The sequence below is a fragment of the Oncorhynchus mykiss genome, chromosome 12 (genome assembly GCF_057628025.1).
Source record: "Oncorhynchus mykiss isolate SJ-2025 chromosome 12, ASM5762802v1, whole genome shotgun sequence".
Taxonomy (NCBI): domain Eukaryota; kingdom Metazoa; phylum Chordata; class Actinopteri; order Salmoniformes; family Salmonidae; genus Oncorhynchus; species Oncorhynchus mykiss.
This window is the reverse complement of record NC_143033.1, coordinates 5,845,001-5,865,000: the sequence shown is the minus strand read 5'-3', so window position 1 is coordinate 5,865,000 and position 20,000 is coordinate 5,845,001. Positions and strand designations below refer to the sequence as shown.

General features: G+C 44.3%; 1 protein-coding gene across 1 annotated transcript in view; it reads right to left on the bottom strand.

Moving 5' to 3' along the window:
- The window catches only part of dcc (DCC netrin 1 receptor), a 584,728-nt gene that overhangs the window by 40,493 nt on the left and 524,235 nt on the right, over positions 1–20,000 (bottom strand). Inside the window, exons 25-26 of the mRNA XM_090191568.1 lie at positions 19,393–19,509; positions 2,302–2,469 (exon numbers count right to left, since the gene is read on the bottom strand). Coding sequence (XP_090047694.1) covers positions 2,302–2,469; positions 19,393–19,509 — 285 coding nt within the window. The remainder of the gene's footprint in view (positions 1–2,301; positions 2,470–19,392; positions 19,510–20,000) is intronic.

Sequence of the window (20,000 nt, the reverse complement as noted above, 5' to 3'; positions counted from 1 at the left end):
TGAGAGACCCAGAGTGCCCTACTCCCAGTAACCCCATCCCGAGAGACCCAGAGTGCCCTACTCCCAGTAACCCTATCCTGAGAGACCCAGAGTGCCCTACTCCTAGTCACCTCATCCCGAGAGACCCAGAGTGCCCTACTCCCAGTAACCCCATCCCGAGAGACCCAGAGTGCCCTACTCCCAGTAACCCCATCCCGAGAGACCCAGAGTGCCCTACTCCCAGTAACCTCATCCCGAGAGACCCAGAGTGCCCTACTCCCAGTAACCTCATCCCGAGAGACCCAGAGTGCCCTACTCCCAGTAACCCCATCCCGAGAGACCCAGAGTGCCCTACTCCCAGTAACCTCATCCCGAGAGACCCAGAGTGCCCTACTCCCAGTAACCTCATCCTGAGAGACCCAGAGTGCCCTACTCCCAGTAACCTCATCCTGAGAGACCCAGAGTGCCCTACTCCCAGTAACCCCATCCCGAGAGACCCAGAGTGCCCTACTCCCAGTAACCCCATCCTGAGAGACCCAGAGTGCCCTACTCCCAGTAACCTCATCCCGAGAGACCCAGAGTGCCCTACTCCCAGTAACCTCATCCTGAGAGACCCAGAGTGCCCTACTCCCAGTAACCTCATCCTGAGAGACCCAGAGTGCCCTACTCCCAGTAACCCCATCCCGAGAGACCCAGAGTGCCCTACTCCCAGTAACCCTATCCTGAGAGACCCAGAGTGCCCTACTCCTAGTCACCTCATCCTGAGAGACCCAGAGTGCCCTACTCCCAGTAACCTCATCCTGAGAGACCCAGAGTGCCCTACTCCCAGTAACCCTATCCTGAGAGACCCAGAGTGCCCTACTCCTAGTCACCTCATCCTGAGAGACCCAGAGTGCCCTACTCCCAGTAACCTCATCCTGAGAGACCCAGAGTGCCCTACTCCCAGTAACCTCATCCTGAGAGACCCAGAGTGCCCTACTCCCAGTAACCTCATCCTGAGAGACCCAGAGTGCCCTACTCCCAGGCCTCGACACTTCATCTGGGCCTCGACCCTTCACTTGGGCCTCGACCATTCATCTGGGCCTCGACCCTTCACCTGGGCCTCGACCCTTCACCTGGGCCTCGACCCTTCACCTGGGCCTCGACCCTTCACCTGGGCCTCGACCATTCATCTGGGCCTCGACCATTCATCTGGGCCTCGAACTTTCATCTGGGCCTCGACCCTTCACCTGGGCCTTGACCCTTCATCTGGGCCTCGACCATTCATCTGGGCCTCGACCCTTCACCTGGGTCTCGACCCTTCACCTGGGTCTCGACCCTTCACCTGGGCCTCGACCCTTCACCTGGGCCTCGACCCTTCATCTGGGCCTCGACCCTTCACCTGGGCCTCGACCCTTCATCTGGGCCTCGACCCTTCATCTGGGCCTCGACCCTTCACCTGGGTCTCGACCCTTCATCTGGTTCTCGTCCCTTCACCTGGGCTTCGACCCTTCACCTGGGCCTCGACCCTTCAACTGGGCCTCGACCCTTCATCTGGGCCTCGACCCTTCACCTGGGCCTCGACCCTTCATCTGGGCCTCGACCCTTCACCTGGGCCTCGACCCTTCACCTGGGCCTTGACCCTTCATCTGAGCCTCTCCCCTCCCCTCCTCTCCCCTCCTCTCCTCTCCTATCTGACACTGAAACTAACCTAATTCCATTTCTGTCTGGGCTCAAAGATTCCCTCTCCTCTTTATTTACAGATATAGGTCAATGAGGCATTAGCCAATTACTGGGTCCTGAATGGCAACCTATTGTTAATATAGTGCACTACATATGACCAGGATCAATAGCAGGATAGGGTGCCATTTAGGTCCCAGGCCCAGTAATTGGCTATTACATTTTGACCTCACCATGGTTGCTCATAACACAATGAGTGAGTGAGTGAGTGAGTGAGTGAGTGAGTGAGTGAGTGAGATAGAGAGAGAGAGAGAGAGAGAGAGAGAGAGAGAGAGAAAGAGACAGAGAGAGACAGAGAGAGACAGAGAGAGACAGAGAGAGACAGAGAGAGACAGAGACAGAAAGAGAGAGAGAGAGAGAGAGAGGACAGGGCCAATGACGAGTAAGTGTCTGTTAGGGGAACTGAGACTAGGGGCAAGAAGAGAAAGAAGAGAGTTGGAGGAGGAGCAGCGAGATGGAATAAAAAGGAGGGGAGGAGAGAGGAGGAGGACAAAGAATGACAGGGAGGGACGGAGACAGGAGAAGGAGACGGAAAGACAGGGAGGGACGGAGACAGGAGGAGGAGACGGAATGACAGGGAGGGTATAATGGACTGACTTCTACCTGCTGCGTAGCATCGGTCCACGGTGAGGCTGGGGAAGGGCATGGGTCTCAGGGTGAACTTGGGGTGGGTGGTCAGAGTACCATGGTTGTACCCGCAGGTGGGCGAGGGCAGGATGCCAGGGTACTGACTGCTCTCCAGAATTGGCACTGGGATTGCACTGACAACAGCTAGAAGAGAGAGGCGAGGAGAGAGGGGAGGAGAGACGGATGGGAGGAGAGACAGATGGAGAGACGGATGGGAGGAGAGAAAGAAGGAGAGACGGATGGGAGGAGAGACAGGTGGAGAGACAGGTGGAGAGACAGGAGGAGAGACAGGAGGAGAGACAGGTGGAGAGACAGGAGGAGAGACAGGTGGAGAGACAGGAGGAGAGACAGGAGGAGAGACAGGAGGAGAGACAGGAGGAGAGACAGGTGGAGAGACAGGTGGTGAAATTAAACGGCAGGCATTGCTATGACTACGCTAAACATAAACAACAAATACCACCCTTTAGCCGTTTAGAGGCCAGGGAAACAAAGTGTTTTTTTTAAATTATCTAACCCCTAGTAAAACTAGGTTTCTAAAATGATCTAGTATCATGTATTAGTGACAGTGACAGTTTATATGATCACTTAGCGACACAGTAGTGCTGTTTGCTCAGCATGGCTAATTAGCTGTCTTTCTATAAACACCAATTAAAGAGTTTGTTACTGAAGAGAGTAAACGGAACCCCTTGAAATTCCTTACGTCCAGTAAGATGGCACCCTATTCCCTACAGTGAACTACATTTGACGAGGCCCTATATTTATGCACTATATAGGGAACAGCGTGTCATTTATTTTAACCAAACATGTTTCAACATGGAGCTAGACAGACAGACAGACAGACAGCCAAGACTGGAGTCTGGAGAACTAGCGACTGACTTAGCCTTGACCTTGAGAAGTGTCCTGAGGGCTCAGAGAAGGGAGTGAAAGAGGATGTAGGAAGGGAGGGAGAGAGGAGGGCGATGGGCTGTTAAAATGCCTGGGGTACTCCGCACACACAGAGAGATCCCTATCTCCTAAACTGCCTACGACCTGGAGGGGAGAAGGAATTGCAGAGAGAAAGAAAGAGAGAGAGAGAGCGAGCGAGAGCGATAGAGAGATAGAGATAGAGAGAGAGAGAGAGAGAGAGAGAGAGAGAGGGAGCAAGCGAGAGCGAGAGCGAGAGCGAGAGAGAGAGAGAGAGAGAGAGAGAGAGAGAGAGAGAGAGAGAGAGAGAGAGAGAGAGAGAGAGAGGGAGCAAGCGAGAGCGAGAGCGAGAGCGAGAGCGAGAGCGAGAGAGAGAGAGAGAGAGAGAGAGAGAGGGAGCAAGCGAGAGCGAGAGAGAGAGAGAGAGAGAGAGAGAGCGAGAGAGAGAGAGAGAGAGAGAGGGAGCAAGCGAGAGCGAGAGAGAGAGAGAGAGAGAGACCGTTGAACCGCTGATGTAGAAAAAGGATTTATGTATGTATATATATTTATGTATAAATCTGACTGATTGGCAGATCAGTGCACATATTGATCCTATGTCCCATGGAAGGTAATGAACTCTTGACATCTATGCGTATACAAACATGTCAATTCATGTGTCTATTCTCGGCTAGCCGGGCCTGGTATCTAATCAGGCAGTTGTTTGGTTCTGTCTGTCCTGGACCTGCGATGATGGGCTATGTATAGTAAAATTACTAGGTCAACAATGTTGATTTTGTCGCAGCACTGTGCTGGGTAAACATTTGGTTTGTGTGAAGAGATGGGGTCTTACTAGCCTCAGTCCAACAGAATTAAATGGAAACATTACTATTTTGATGTTCTATGTTCAGTCCACTATGAAGAGATTTTACTATTTCTGAAGAGGTTATAACTCGGGTAACTTTCCCCCAATTCCCTGGTTTTCCAGAAATACCGATTTAAGGTTAACCAGATTTCCTGCATATTCCCTCCCGATTCCCTCCCGATTCCCTTCCGATTCCCTCCCGATTCCCTCCTGATTCCCTCCTGATTCCCTCCCGATTCCCTCCTGATTCCCTCCTGATTCCCGCCCGAAAAACTCTATCAATCCTAAACTCTGTTTGAATATTCATATTAACTGCAACTAACCATACTATTTGTGATATGAATCGAGAGTTTAGTATAGTAATAGTGTATAGTATAGTATACTATAGTATAGTAATAGTGTATAGTATAGTAATAGTGTATAGAATAGTATACTATAGTATAGTAACAGTGTATAGTATAGTAAAGTAATAGTGTATAGTATAGTAATAGTGTATAGTATAGTAAAGTAATAGTGTATAGTATAGTATACTATAGTATAGTAATAGTGTATAGTATAGTAATAGTGTATAGTATAGTATACTATAGTATAGTAATAGTGTATAGAATAGTATAGTCGTAGTGTATAGTATAGTAATAGTGTATAGTATAGTAATAGTGTGTAGTATAGCATAGTAATAGTGTATAGTATAGTAATAGTGTATAGTATAGTAATAGTGTATAGTATAGTAATAGTGTATAGTATAGTATACTATAGTATAGTAATAGTGTATAGAATAGTATAGTCGTAGTGTATAGTATAGTAATAGTGTATAGTATAGTAATAGTGTGTAGTATAGCATAGTAATAGTGTATAGTATAGTAATAGTGTATAGTATAGTAAAGTAATAGTGTATAGTATAGTAATAGTGTATAGTATAGTAATAGTGTGTAGTATAGCATAGTAATAGTGTATAGTATAGTAATAGTGTATAGTATAGTAAAGTAATAGTGTATAGTATAGTAATAGTGTATAGTATAGTAATAGTGTGTAGTATAGCATAGTAATAGTGCATAGTATAGTATAGTATAGTAACAGTGTATAGTATTGTATAGTAATGGTGTATAGTATCGTATAGTAATAGTGTATAGTTTAGTATAGTGTATAGTATAGTATAGTAATAGCGTGCAGTATAGTATAGCAATAGTGTATAGTATAGTATAGTATCATATAGTAATAGTGTATAGTATAGTACTTGTGTGTAGTATAGTATAGTAATAGCGTATAGTATAGTATAGTGATAGTGTATAGTATTGTATGGTCATAGTGTATAGTATAGTATAGTAATAGTGTATAGTATAGTGTAGTTTGGTAATATTTTATAGTACAGTATGGTATAGTAATAGTGTATAGTATAGTATAGTATCGTAATAGTGTATAGTCTGGTATAGTATAGTAATAGTGTATAGTATAGTAATAGTGTATAGTATAGTAATAATGCATAGTATAGTAATAGTGTATAGTCTAGTAATAGTGTATAGTATAGTAATAGTGTATAGTATAGTAATAGTGCATAGTATAGTAATAGTGTATAGTATAGTAATAGTGTATAGTATAGTACTAGTGTATAGTATAGTATGGTAATAGTGTATAGTATAGTAATAGTGTATAGTATAGTATAGTAATAGTGTATAGTATAGGAATAGTGTATAGTATAGTAATAGTGCATAGTATAGTAATAGTGTATAGTATGGTAATAGTGCATAGTATAGTAATAGTGTATAGTATGGTAATAGTGTATAGTATAGTAATAGTGTATAGTATAGTATAGTATAGTATAGTATAGTAATAGTGTATAGTATGGTAATAGTGTATAGTATAGTAATAGTGTATAGTATGGTAATAGTGTATAGTATAGTAATAGTGTATAGTATGGTAATAGTGTATAGTATAGTAATAGTGTATAGTATAGTAATAGTGTATAGTATAGTAATAGTGCATAGTATAGTAATAGTGTATAGTATGGTAATAGTGTATAGTATAGTAATAGTGTATAGTATAGTAATAGTGTATAGTATAGTATAGTATAGTATAGTAATAGTGTATAGTATAGTAATAGTGTATAGTATAGTAATAGTGCATAGTATAGTAATAGTGTATAGTATGCTTGTTGGTAATAGTATAGATAAGGTTCCCAGATGTCGTACTACATTCGCCAAAATACAAAGTATACAAGCAGTGGACACTATTTTTTGTGTTTTTAGGGCCCATAATGCAATTCTTCCCGAAAAGGGGCGTGGCTTCACAACAGTGTCTGAAAATATGCAGCTGAAGTCCGACGATAGATACAAATTCATTGCTTTAACTAATCAGGGCAAAATGTGAAGAAAATGTTGAGCAATGTGATAAAATAAAGACTTTTCAAATAAGTATTTATTTTTAAATAACATTACGCTGCACGTTATGTTGGCTGACAATATGTTGTAGATATGTATAGTATAGAGTATGTATATAGTATATAGTATGTAGTACATACTCATTAAGTACATACTCATGCCGTATGTTAGTACACACTATGTGCACACTATGATTGAGTGTAGTCTGGCCCAGGAGTGGGAAGGTGAACGGAAAGGCTCTGGAGCAACGAACCGCCCTTGCTGTCTCTGCCTGGCCGGTTCCCCTGTTTCCACTGGGATTCTCTGCCTCTAACCCTATTACAGGGGCTGAGTCACTGGCTTACTGGGGCTCTCTCATGCCGTCCCTGGAGGGGGTGCGTCACCTGAGTGGGTTGATTCACTGATGTGGTCATCCTGTCTGGGTTGGCGCCCCCCCCCCCCCTTGGGTTGTGCCGTGGCGGAGGTCTTTGTGGGCCATACTCAGCCTTGTCTCAGGATGGTAAGTTGGTGGTTGAAGATATCCCTCTAGTGGTGTGGGGGCTGTGCTTTGGCAAAGTGGGTGGGGTTATATCCTTCCTGTTTGGCCCTGTCCGGGGGTGTCCTCGGATGGGGCCACAGTGTCTTCTGACCCATCCTGTCTCAGCCTCCAGTATTTATGCTGCAGTAGTTTATGTGTCGAGGGGCTAGGGTCAGTTTGTTATATCTGGAGTACTTCTCCTGTCCTATTCGGTGTCCTGTGTGAATCTAAGTGTGCGTTCTCTAATTCTCTCCTTCTCTCTTTCTTTCTCTCTCTCGGAGGACCTGAGCCCTAGGACCATGCCCCAGGACTACCTGACATGATGACTCCTTGCTGTCCCCAGTTCACCTGGCCGTGCTGCTGCTCCAGTTTCAACTGTTCTGCCTTATTATTATTCGACCATGCTGGTCATTTATGAACATTTGAACATCTTGGCCATGTTCTGTTATAATCTCCACCCGGCACAGCCAGAAGAGGACTGGCCACCCCACATAGCCTGGTTCCTCTCTAGGTTTCTTCCTAGGTTTTGGCCTTTCTAGGGAGTTTTTCCTAGCCACCGTGCTTCTATGTAGTAGTATGTATGTAGAATACAGTATGTTAGTATGGGTATTCATTAAGTATGTAGGATACAGTATGCTAGTATGGGTATTCATTAAGCATGTAGGATACAGTATGTTAGAGTATGTTAGAATGGGTATTCATTAAGTATGTAGGATACAGTATGTTAGTATGGGTATTCATTAAGTATGTAGGATACAGTATGTTAGTATGGGTATTCATTAAGTATGTAGGATACAGTATGTTAGAATGGGTATTCATTAAGTATGTAGGATACAGTATGCTAGAATGGGTATTCATTAAGTATGTAGGATACAGTATGTTAGTATGGGTATTCATTAAGTATGTAGGATACAGTATGTTAGAATTGGTATTCATTAAGTATGTAGAATACAGTATGTTAGTATGGGTATTCATTAAGTATGTGGGATACAGTATGTTAGAATGGGCATTCATTAAGTATGTAGGATACAATATGTTAGTATGGGTATTCATTAAGTATGTAGGATACAGCATGTTAATATGGGTATTCATTAAGTATGTAGGATACAGGATGCTAGTAAGGGATTTCATTAAGTATGTAGGATACAGTATGCTAGTATGGGTATTCATTATGTATGTAGCATACAGTATGTTAGTATGGGTAATCATTAAGTATGTAGGATACAGTATGCTAGTATGTGTATTAATTAAGTATGTAGGATACAGTATGCTAGTATGGGTAATCATTAAGTATGTAGGATACAGTATGTTAGTATGGGTATTCATTAAGTATGTAGGATACAGTATGCTAGTATGGGTAATCATTAAGTATGTAGGATACAGTATGTTAGTATGGGTATTCATTAAGTATGTAGGATACAGTATGCTAGTATGGGTAATCATTAAGTATGTAGGATACAGTATGTTAGTATGGGTATTCATTAAGTATGTAGGATGCAGTATGTTACAGTATCTTAGAATGGGTATTCATTAAGTATGTAGGATACAGTATGTTAGTATGGGTAATCATTAAGTATGTAGGATACAGTATGTTACAATATGGTAGAATGGGTATTCATTAAGTATGTAGGATACAGTATGGTAGAATAGGTATTCATTAAGTATGTAGGACACAGTATGTTAGAATGGGTATTCATTAAGTATGTAGGATACAGTATGTAGGATACAGTATGTTAGAATGGGTATTCATTAAGTATGTAGGATACAGTATGTTAGTATGGGTAATCATTAAGTATGTAGGATACAGTATGTTACAGTATGGTAGAATGGGTATTCAATAAGTATGTAGGATACAGTATGTTAGAATGGGTATTCATTAAGTATGTAGGATACAGTATGTTAGTATGGGTATTCATTAAGTATGTAGGATACGGTATGCTAGTTTGGATATTCATTAAGAATGTAGAATACAGTATGTTAGAGTATGTTAGAATGGGCATTCATTAAGTATGTAGGATACAGTATGTTAGTATATGGGTATTCATTAAGTATGTAGGATACAGTATGCTAGTTTGGGTTTTCATTATGTATGTAGCATACAGTATGTTAGTATGGGTATTCATTAAGTATGTAGGATACAGTATGCTAGTTTGGGTTTTCATTATGTATGTAGCATACAGTATGTTAGTATATGCGTATTCATTAAGTATGTAGGATACAGTATGTTAGTATATGCGTATTCATTAAGTATGTAGGATACGGTATGTTAGTATATGCGTATTCATTAAGTATGTAGGATACAGTATGTTAGTATATGCGTATTCATTAAGTATGTAGGATACAGTATGTTAGTATATGCGTATTCATTAAGTATGTAGGATACAGTATGTTAGTATATGCGTATTCATTAAGTATGTAGGATACGGTATGTTAGTATGGGTATTCATTAAGTATGTAGGATACAGTATGTTAGAGTATGTTAGAATGGGCATTCATTAAGTATGTAGGATAGAGTATGTTAGTATATGCGTATTCATTAAGTATGTAGGATAGAGTAAACGGGTATTCGAACACAGCTGTAGACATGATAAATTCTCTAGTCACCTCCTTTAATGCCCCCTGCTTTACCGCTGCTACCTCATCTATCCAGGGCAGAAGTCATAATCTGTCTGGATTATCAGATTAGTATCAGATTCAACAGCTCAGTCACAGACAATCACAGATTACAAAGGGAAAACCAGTCATGTCGCGGACACGACGTCTTTCCCTCAGACAAGCTAAACATTTTCTTCGCCTGTTTGGAGGATAACATAGTGCTGCCGACGCGGCCCGCTACCAAGCACAGTGGGTTCTCGTTCTCCGTGGTCGACGAGAGTAAGACATTTAAACGTGTTAACCCTCGCAAGGCTCCCGGCCCAGACGGCCTCCCAAGCCATGTCCTCAGACCAGCTGGCTGGAGTGTTTAGGGACATATTCAATCTCTCCTTATCCCAGTCTGCTGTTCCCACCTGCTTCAAGAGGGCCACCATTGTTCCTGTTCCAAAGAAAGCAAAGGTAACCGAACTAAATGACTGTCGCCCCGTAGCACTCACTTCTGTCATCAAGTGCTTTGAGAGTCAAGGATCATATCACCTCCGCCTTACCTGACACCCTAGACCCACTTCAATTTTCTTACCGTCCCAATAGGTCCACAGACGATGCAATCGCCATCTCACTGCACACTGCCTTATCCCATCTGGACAAGAGGAATACCAACGTCAGAATGCTGTTCATTGACTACAGCTCAGCCTTCAACACCATAGTACCTTCCAAGGTCATTATTAAGCTGGAGGCCCTGGGTCCGAACCCTGTCCTGTGCAACTGGGTCCCGGACTTCCTGACAGGCCTCCCCCAGGTGGTGAAGAAATTTGTCTTGGCCGCTTAAACCCTCACAAACCTTTACAGATGCAAAATTGAGAGCATCCTGTCGGGCTGCATCACAGCCTGGTACGGAAACTGCTCCGCCCACAACAGCAGGGCTCTCTAGAGGGTGGTACGGTCTGCCCAACGCATCACCGGGGGCAAACCACCTGCCCTCCAGGACACCTACATCACTCGATGTCACAGGAAGGCCATAAAGATCATCAAGGACAACAACCACCCAAGCCACTGACTGTTCACCCCTCTATCATCCAGAATGTGAGGTCAGTACAGGTGCATCAAAGCTGGGACCGAGAGACTGAAAAACAGCATCTATCTCAAGGCCGTCAGACTTTTAAATAGCCTTCATTAGCCGGCTACCACCCAGTTACTCAACCCTGCACATTAGAGGCTGCTGCCCTATATACATAGACATGGAATCACTGGTCACTTTAATAATGGAACACTGGTCACTTTAATAATGTTTACATTCTGCTTTGCTCATCTCATATGTATATACTGTATTCTATTCTACTGTATTTAGTCAATGACACTCCGACATTGATCAATCTAAAATGTATATCTTTCTTAATTCCATTATTTTACATTTGTGTACTGTTGTGAATTGTTAGATGCTAGAAACTCAAGCATTTCGCTACACCCAAAATAACATCAGATAAAAACGTGTATGTGACCAATACAATTTGATTTGATTAGGACTAAATGGGTCTACAGAGTCAGACCCAGATGATTCATCCAATTAAAATTATGTTAAGTAATATTAATTGGCGTCATTGTGTTATGTCAATATGCTAGTCACGATGCACAGCTATCTGAACTACCGACTTAGTTTGTCACGATGCACAGCTATCTGAACTACGGACTTAGTTAGTCACGATGCACAGCTATCTGAACTACGGACTTAGTTAGTCACGATGCACAGCTATCTGAACTCAATCATCAAGTTTGCGGACGACACAACAGTGGTAGGCTTGATTACCAACAACGACGAGACGGCCTACAGGGAGGAGGTGAGGGCCCTCGGAGTGTGGTGTCAGGAAAATAACCTCACACTCAACGTCAACAAAACTAAGGAGATGATTGTGGACTTCAGGAAACAGCAGAGGGAACACCCCCTTATCCACATCGATGGAACAGTAGTGGAGAGGGTAGAAAGTTTTAAGTTCCTCGGCCTACACATCACAGACAAACTGAATTGGTCCACTCACACAGACAGCATCGTGAAGAAGGCGCAGCAGCGCCTCTTCAACCTCAGGAGGCTGAAGAAATTTGGCTTGTAGTGAGGTCTGCACAACGCATCACCGGGGGCAAACTACCTGCCCTCCAGAACACCTACACCACCCGATGTCACAGGAAGGCCATAAAGATCATCAAGGACATCAACCACCCGAGCCACTGCCTGTTCACCCCGCTATCATCCAGAAGGCGAGGTCAGTACAGGTGCATCAAAGCTGGGACCGAGAGACTGAAAAACAGCTTCTATCTCAAGGCCATCAGACTGTTAAACAGCCACCACTAACACTGAGTGGCTGCTGCCAACACACTGACACTGACTCAACTCCAGCCACTTTAATAATGGGAATTGATGGGAAATGATATAAATATATCACTAGCCACTTTAAACAATGCTACCTTATATAATGTTACTTACCCTACATTATTCATCTCATATGTATATGTATATACTGTACTCTATATCATCAACTGCATCTTTATGTAATACATGTATCACTAGCCACTTTAACTATGCCACTTTGTTTACATACTCATCTCATTTGTACATACTGTACTCGATACCATCTACTGCATCTTGCCTATGCTGCTCTGTACCATAACTCATTCATATATCCTTATGTACATATTCTTTATCCCCTTACACTGTGTGCAAGACAGTAGTTTTGGAATTGTTAGTTAGATTACTTGTTATTACTGCATTGTCGGAACTAGAAGCACAAGCATTTTGCTACACTCGCATTAACATCTGCTAACCATGTGTATGTGACAAATAAAATTTGATTTGATTTGATTTGATTTACCGACTTAGTTCGTCACGATGCACAGCTATCGGAACTACGGACTTAGTTGGTCACGATGCACAGCTATCTGAACTAAACACTTAGTTCGTCACGATGCACAGCTATCGGAACTACGGAGGACTTAGTTAGTCACGATGCACAGCTATCGGAACTACGGACTTAGTTAGTCACGATGCACAGCTATCTGAACTACGGACTTAGTTCATCACGATGCACAGCTATCTGAACTACGGACTTAGTTCGTCACGATGCACAGCTATCGGAACTACGGACTTAGTTCGTCACGATGCACAGCTATCGGAACTACGGACTTAGTTAGTCACAATGCACAGCTATCTGAACTACGGACTTAGTTAGTCACGATGCACAGCTATTTGAACTACGGACTTAGTTCGTCACGATGCACAGCTATTTGAACTACGGACTTAGTTCGTCACGATGCACAGCTATCTGAACTACGGACTTAGTTCGTCACGATGCACAGCTATCTGAACTACGGACTTAGTTCGTCACGATGCACAGCTATTTGAACTACGGACTTAGTTCGTCACGATGCACAGCTATTTGAACTACGGACTTAGTTCGTCACGATGCACAGCTATCTGAACTACGGACTTAGTTCGTCACGATGCACAGCTATCTGAACTACGGACTTAGTTAGTCACGATGCACAGCTATTTGAACTACGGACTTAGTTCGTCACGATGCACAGCTATTTGAACTACGGACTTAGTTCGTCACGATGCACAGCTATTTGAACTACGGACTTAGTTAGTCACAATGCACATTTATCTGAACTACGGACTTAGTTCGTCACGATGCACAGCTATTTGAACTACGGACTTAGTTCGTCACGATGCACAGCTATTTGAACTACGGACTTAGTTCGTCACGATGCACCGCTTCTGAACTATGGACTTATTTAGTCACGATGCACAGATATCTGAACTATTGAACTGAACTTAGTTAGATCTGAATGCTCTGCCTTTCATAACTCCCTCTTTTGGCACCCTTCTTTGGCACCCTCCTTTGTCCTTTGGCACCCTCCTTTGGCACCCTCCTTTGTCCTTTGGCACCCTATTTCCTTTATAGTGCACTAATCTGACCAGGGCCCTGGGAAAAAGGATGTCATTTGAGACACATCCTGTGTCTAAGGAACAAGTCACATTAGAGAACACTAACTAAGGAGACCTACTAATTAGGTCCTTATTAGTGAATGAAACACAAACAGACAGAAGGATATTCAGCAACTATCTACACAAATAATAATCATAATTAAACAATTCTGAAAATTCAAAAGAAGGTTCTTCTAACAGGAACCCCTGGCTGGCGAACGAAGCCAACTGAAATCCATTCCACTTGTTCTCCTTAGCTCCTTCTTGACCATGAAAGAGTGGAGCACTTGTTCTCCTTAGCTCCTTCTTGACGATGAGAGAGAGAGAAAGAGAGAGAGAGAGAGAGAGACTTGAGGCAGTGGTAATATATGCAGTACCCTGCGGTTCTTCTCTGAGTGTGAGACGGTGCCTACAGTAGCCTAGCAGCGTTAACAACTAAGCACTACTGAGCCCACTGGGACCCAGGTAGGTGAAGGATGTGAACCAGGGGAATCATCAGATTACCCCCGGAGTAGACGGGGCCTAACCCCTCCTCACCCTTCCTCACCCTCCTCACCCTTCCTCAGCCTTCCTCACCCCTCCTCACTCTTTCTCACCCTCCTCACTCTTCCTCAATCCTCCTCAATCCTCCTCAACCCTCCTCACCCCTCCTCAACCCTCCTCACCCTTCCTCCATCCTTCTCACCCCTCCTCACCCCTCCTCAGTCCTCCTCACCCTTCCTCACCCCTCCTCACCCCTCCTCAAACCTTCTCAACTCTCCTCACCCCTCCTCACCTTTCCTCAACCCTCCTCACCCCTCCTCAACCCTCCTCAACCCTCCTTATCCCTCCTCCATCCACATTACCTCTCCTCAACTTGACTCACCCTTCTGATGAGAAGGATAAGGAAGGGGGAGGTGGGGTGAGGAGGGGGGGAATGTGATTGATGGGGATGTGCTGAATGAGGAGTAGGTCTCTCCCTCTCTCGATTGAATTCAAAGGGCTTTTTTGGCATTGGAAACATGTCTCCCTCTCCCCTCTCCCTCTCCCTCTCCCTCTCCCTCTCTCTCTCTCTCTCTCTCTCTCTCTCTCTCTCTCGGTCTCTGTCTCCCTGGGGAGTCTGAGATGTGAGGAGGCCCTTCCTTCTCTCTCTGTCTCTGTCCCACTAGGGATCCGGAGATGTGGAGGCTTTCATGTGACTACTGGAGAGAAGAGAGGTGAGGGATGAAAAGAGAGGGAAGAACAGGGGCAGAGAAGAGAGAGGAAAGAGAGAGAGAGCGCGAGAGAGAGAGAGAGAGAGAGAGAGAGAGAGAGAGAGAGAGATACAGAGAGAGAGAGAGCGAGAGAGAGAGAGAGCGAGAGTGAGAGAGAGAGAGAGAGAGAGAGAGAGAGATGTCTGGTAATTACCCAATGTGCTACTAACAGAGAAGGAGGGAGAGGAAGTTGTCAAGGAGATTGATGTTCCAAGATGGAGTAGCAGATCGGACGTGTGTTTGTCTTGTCCATATGTTAATTAGTCTGTAAATAGTCTGTTTTTTGTTTTTTTCATACATATTCTAATTTCACTTTCCAACTACAAACTAAATATACTTTCATGCAAACCGCCTCACCCAATTTGGTACGGATCTGCTATTTTTATTCCTCATAACTGGAACCTCCAACAGTAGCTAGCCATCTAACTAGCTACTAGTCATTGTTTGCCACTGCTAGCGGTGGCTTCACCTTTAGCTCGGACAATTACCTGCCAGTCTGCACAGCACGATATCAACCCACAGCATATTGGACTGCTTTTCTCCAACACGTCACCGTATTCCTGATGTAAGCTCGAGACCATTACACCGGATCATCGCAGCTAGCTAGCTGCAACCAAGTGGCTACTGTTGGCTAACGCCTCTGTCCCGAAGCAAGATCCAGTTAGCCTTGAGCTAGCCTCGAGCTAGGCCAATCTCCCGGCCAGCCGACGGAGTATACCAGCTAATACCTCTTTTGACAATTGGCCTTTATTGTCACCTCGGAGTCCTGCCAATCCATCACACATTTGCTATCCCCGGCACGCTAGCTTTCTGAACGCCGTGTCTCCAGCCCGCTAGCTTTCTGAACGCCGTGTCTCCAGCCCGCTAGCTTTCTGAACGCCGTGTCTCCAGCCCGCTAGCTTTCTGAACGCCGTGTCTCCAGCCCGCTAGCTTTCTGAACGCCGTGTCTCCAGCCCGCTAGCTTTCTGAACGCCGTGTCTCCAGCACGCTAGCTTTCTGAATGCCGTGTCTCCAGCCCTCTAGCTTTCTGAACGCCGGGTCTCCTGCTCGCCTAGCTTTCTGAACGCCGTGTCTCCAGCCCGCTAGCTTTCTGAACGCCGGGTCTCCTGCTCGCCTAGCGTGGAAGTGACTACCAAACGGCTCCCTGACTCACCTATTGCTGCTCTTTGGACCCTATGATCACAGCTGATGCCTGCTGATCTGTTCATTAACACTGCACCTCAATTTGTCTATCTGTCGGCCCCAGCCTCGAACTCAGGTCTTGTGTGTACCTAACTGACCCTCTCTGCCCATTCATTCCCATTTACCGTTGTTGTCTTAGCTCTCCCGACCAACACCCATGATTGCTTTACGCCTCTCTCTAATGGGGCGTACTGCATTAGCATCGAACACCTACTGCTGTTTCGGTTACTTATTATTGTTTTATTTAGCTGTAGGAGCCCCAAGTCCCGCTCAACATGTGTTATTTGTCCCACCCCCCCCATGCATGCGGAGACCTCACCTGGCTTAACTGGTGCCTTCAGAGATGCAGCATCACTCATCATCACTGAATACCTAGGTTTACCTAGGTTTACCTAGGTTTATCACTATAAAATGCTCCCTAAAATACTTCAGCAAGCAGGCCTTTCTAACCGACCTGGCCCGGGTATCCTGGAAGGATATTGACCTCATCCCTTCAGTAGATGGTGCCTGGTTGTTCTTTAAAAGTCCTCACCATCTTAAATAAGCCCAGTTCAAAAAAGGTAGAACTAAAAACGTATAAAACATATAAAACGCCCCTGGTTCACTCCTAACTTGACTTCCCTTCACCAGCACAAAAACATCCAGGGGCGGTACTGCATTAGCATCGAATAGCTATATGCAACTTTTCAGGAAAGTCAGGAACCAATATACACAGTCAGTTAGGAAAGCAAAGGCGGGCTTCTTCAAACAGAGATTTGCATCCTGTAGCATTAATTCCCCAAAAGTTCTGGGACACTGTAAAGTCCATGGAGAATGAGAGCACCTCCTCCCAGCTGCCCACTGCACTGAGGCTAGGAAACACTGTCACCACTGATAAATCTACGATAATTGCTCATTTTAATGAGCATTTTTCTACGGGCAGCCATGCTTTCCACCTGGCTACCCCTACCCCGGCCAACAGCTCTGCACCCCCGCAGCAACCTTCCCAAGCTCCCCCCCCCACCACTTCTCCTTCAACCAAATCCAGATAGCTGATGTTCTGAAAGAACTGCAAAATCTGGACCCGTACAAATCAGCCGGGCTAGACAATCTGGACCCTTTCTTTCTAAAAATATCCGCTGCAATTGTTGCAAACCCCTATTACTAGTTACTAATACTATTACTAGTATTACTAGCCTGTTCAACCTCTCTTTCGTATCGTCATATCCCTAAAGATTGGAAAGCTGCCGCAGTCATCCCTGCAAACTGTTACAGACCTATATCCATCCTGCCCTGCCATTCTAAAGTCTTCGAAAGCCAAGTTAACAAACAGATCACCGCCCATTTCCAATCCCACCGTACCTTCTACGCTATGCAATCTGGTTTCCGAGCTGGTCACATGGGTGCACCTCAGCCACGCTCAAGGTCCTAAACAATATCATAACCGCCATCGATAAAAGACAGTACTGTGCAGTCATCTTCATCGACCTGGCCAAGGCTTTCGACTCTGTCAATCACTGCGTTCTTATCGGCAGACTCAATAGCCTTGGTTTCTCAAATGACTGCCTCTCCTGGTTCACCAACTACTTCTCAGATAGAGTTAACTGTGTCAAATCGGAGGGCATGTTGTCCGGACCGCTGGCTGTCTCTATGGGGGTGCCACAGGGATAAATTCTCGGGCTGACTCTTTTCTCTGTATACATCTATGGTGTCGCTCTTGCTGCAGGAGATTCTCTGATCCAACTCTACGCAGACGACACCATTCGGTATACATCTGGCCCTTCTTTGGACACTGTGTTAACTAACCTCCAAATGAGCTTCAATGCCATACAACACTCCTTCTGTGGCCTCCAACTGCTCTTAAATGCTAGTATAACTAAATGCATGCTCATTAAATGATTGCTGCCCACACCCGCCCGCAAGACTAGCACCACCCTGGACGGATCTCACAACTCTCACAACTACAAATACCTAGGTGTCTGGCTAGACTGTAAACTCTCCTTCCAGACTCACTTAGCATCTCCAATCCAAAATTAAATCTAGAGTCGGCTTCCTATTTCGCAACAAAGCCTCCTTCACTCATGCTGCCAAACATACCCCCGTAAAACTGACTATCCTACCGATCCTTGACTTCGGTGATGTAATTTACAAAATAGTCTCAAACACTGTACTAAGCTAATTGGATGTAGTCTATCACATTGCCATCCGTTTTGTCAGTAAAGCCCCATATACGACCTGTATGCTCTCGTTGGCCGGCCCTCGCTTCATATTCGTCGCCAAACCCACTGGCTCCAGATCATCTATAAATCTATAAATCTCTGCTAGGAAAAATCATGCCTTATCTCAGCTCACTGGTCACCTTAGCAGCACCCACCTGTAGCACGTGCTCCAGCAGGTATATTTCAGCTTCCAACACTCTACTCAGCAAACTGGATGCAGTCTATCACAGTACCATCCGTTTTGTTACCAGATCACCTTATACCACCCACCACTGCGACCTGTATGCTCTCGTCGGCTGGCCCTTGGTACATATTCGTCGCCAGACCCACTGGCTCCAGGTCATCTATAAGTCTATGCTAGGTAAATCTCCACCTTATCTCAGTTCACTGGTCACAATAACAACACCCACCCGTAGCACACGTTCCAGCAGGTATATCTTACATCCCCAAAGCCAATACCTCATTTGGCCGCCTTTCCTTCCAGTTCTCTGCTGCCAATGACTGGAACGAATTGCAAAAGTCACTGAAGCTGGAGAATTATATCACCCTCACTAACTATAAGCATCAGCTGTCAGAGCAGCTTGTCGATCATTGTACCTGTACATAGCCCATCTGTAAATAGCCCATCAAACTACCTCATCCCCATATTGTTATTTTTTTTTCTTCTCTTTTGCACCCCAGTATCTCTACTTGCACATCATCATCTGTACATCTATCACTCCAGTGTTAATGCTAAATTGTAATTATTTTGCCACTATGACCTATTTATTGCCTTACCTCCCTAATCTTACTACATTTGCACACACTGTATATAGACTTTTCTACTGTATTATTGACTGTACGTTTGTTTTACTCCATGTGTAACTCTGTGTTGTTGTCTGTGTCACACTGCTTTGCTTTATCTTGGCCAGGTCGCAGTTGTAAATGAGAACTTGTTCTCAACTTGCCTACCTGGTTAAATAAAGGTGAAATAAAAACAAAAAATAAACAGAGGAGGGAATGGAGGAGGAAGAAGAGGAGGAAGGGAGGATGGAGGAGGAAGGACAGCCTACTCAAAGTGAGAGCAGGATGGCTAACAACCAGACAACAACTATTTGGGAAGATGTTTTTTTTTCATTTATTTGTAATTTTTAAATTGAACCTTTATTTAATTAGACAAGTCAGTTAATGAAGGCCAACAAATACCCTCCCTTAACCCGGACGACACTTGGCCAATTGTGCACCACCCTACGGGATGTTGACACTTACGGGTGTTGCTGGGCTGAGAGTCCATGGGGATCATCAGCTTGGTACGTGTCGCCCTCCGGGCAGCTAGGGAGCGCTCTAACGTAGAGATGCAGCTGGAAGCCTCGTCATTGTCCACACCTAAAACATAAATGGATCGTACTGTATTACTAGACAGGGCTCCGTTGCAAAATCTATTGTTATATCAATGAGATTTCACCTCACTATAACAGAACAAAGAGACACAGATTAACCAAAGAGAACTCTTCACCAGCAACATCCCAAGGTGAGGAAAAGCGTAGAATTGTATTCACACCAGATGGTTTTATACTCAGTATTAACTTGTTCCTCTGAATAGCCCTTCACATCTTGATAAGAAATCAATAGTCTACAATTTCTTCATAGAATATTCCTGAATACCATTCAGAGAGACTAAAGATGTTACTGGCAACTTTAGTTAAAGAGCTACGTTTCAATAGAGAGACGAAGATGACGATAGAAGCAAGCTACTTTCCCCCTCTATTGTTGAAGACTTTCTCTACAAAAACCAATCAGTGGTAAAATGTGTTGATGGACTGGATAACAACACATCTGCTGTGAACATAAAAAAAACTTTCCTTATATAATCTCTT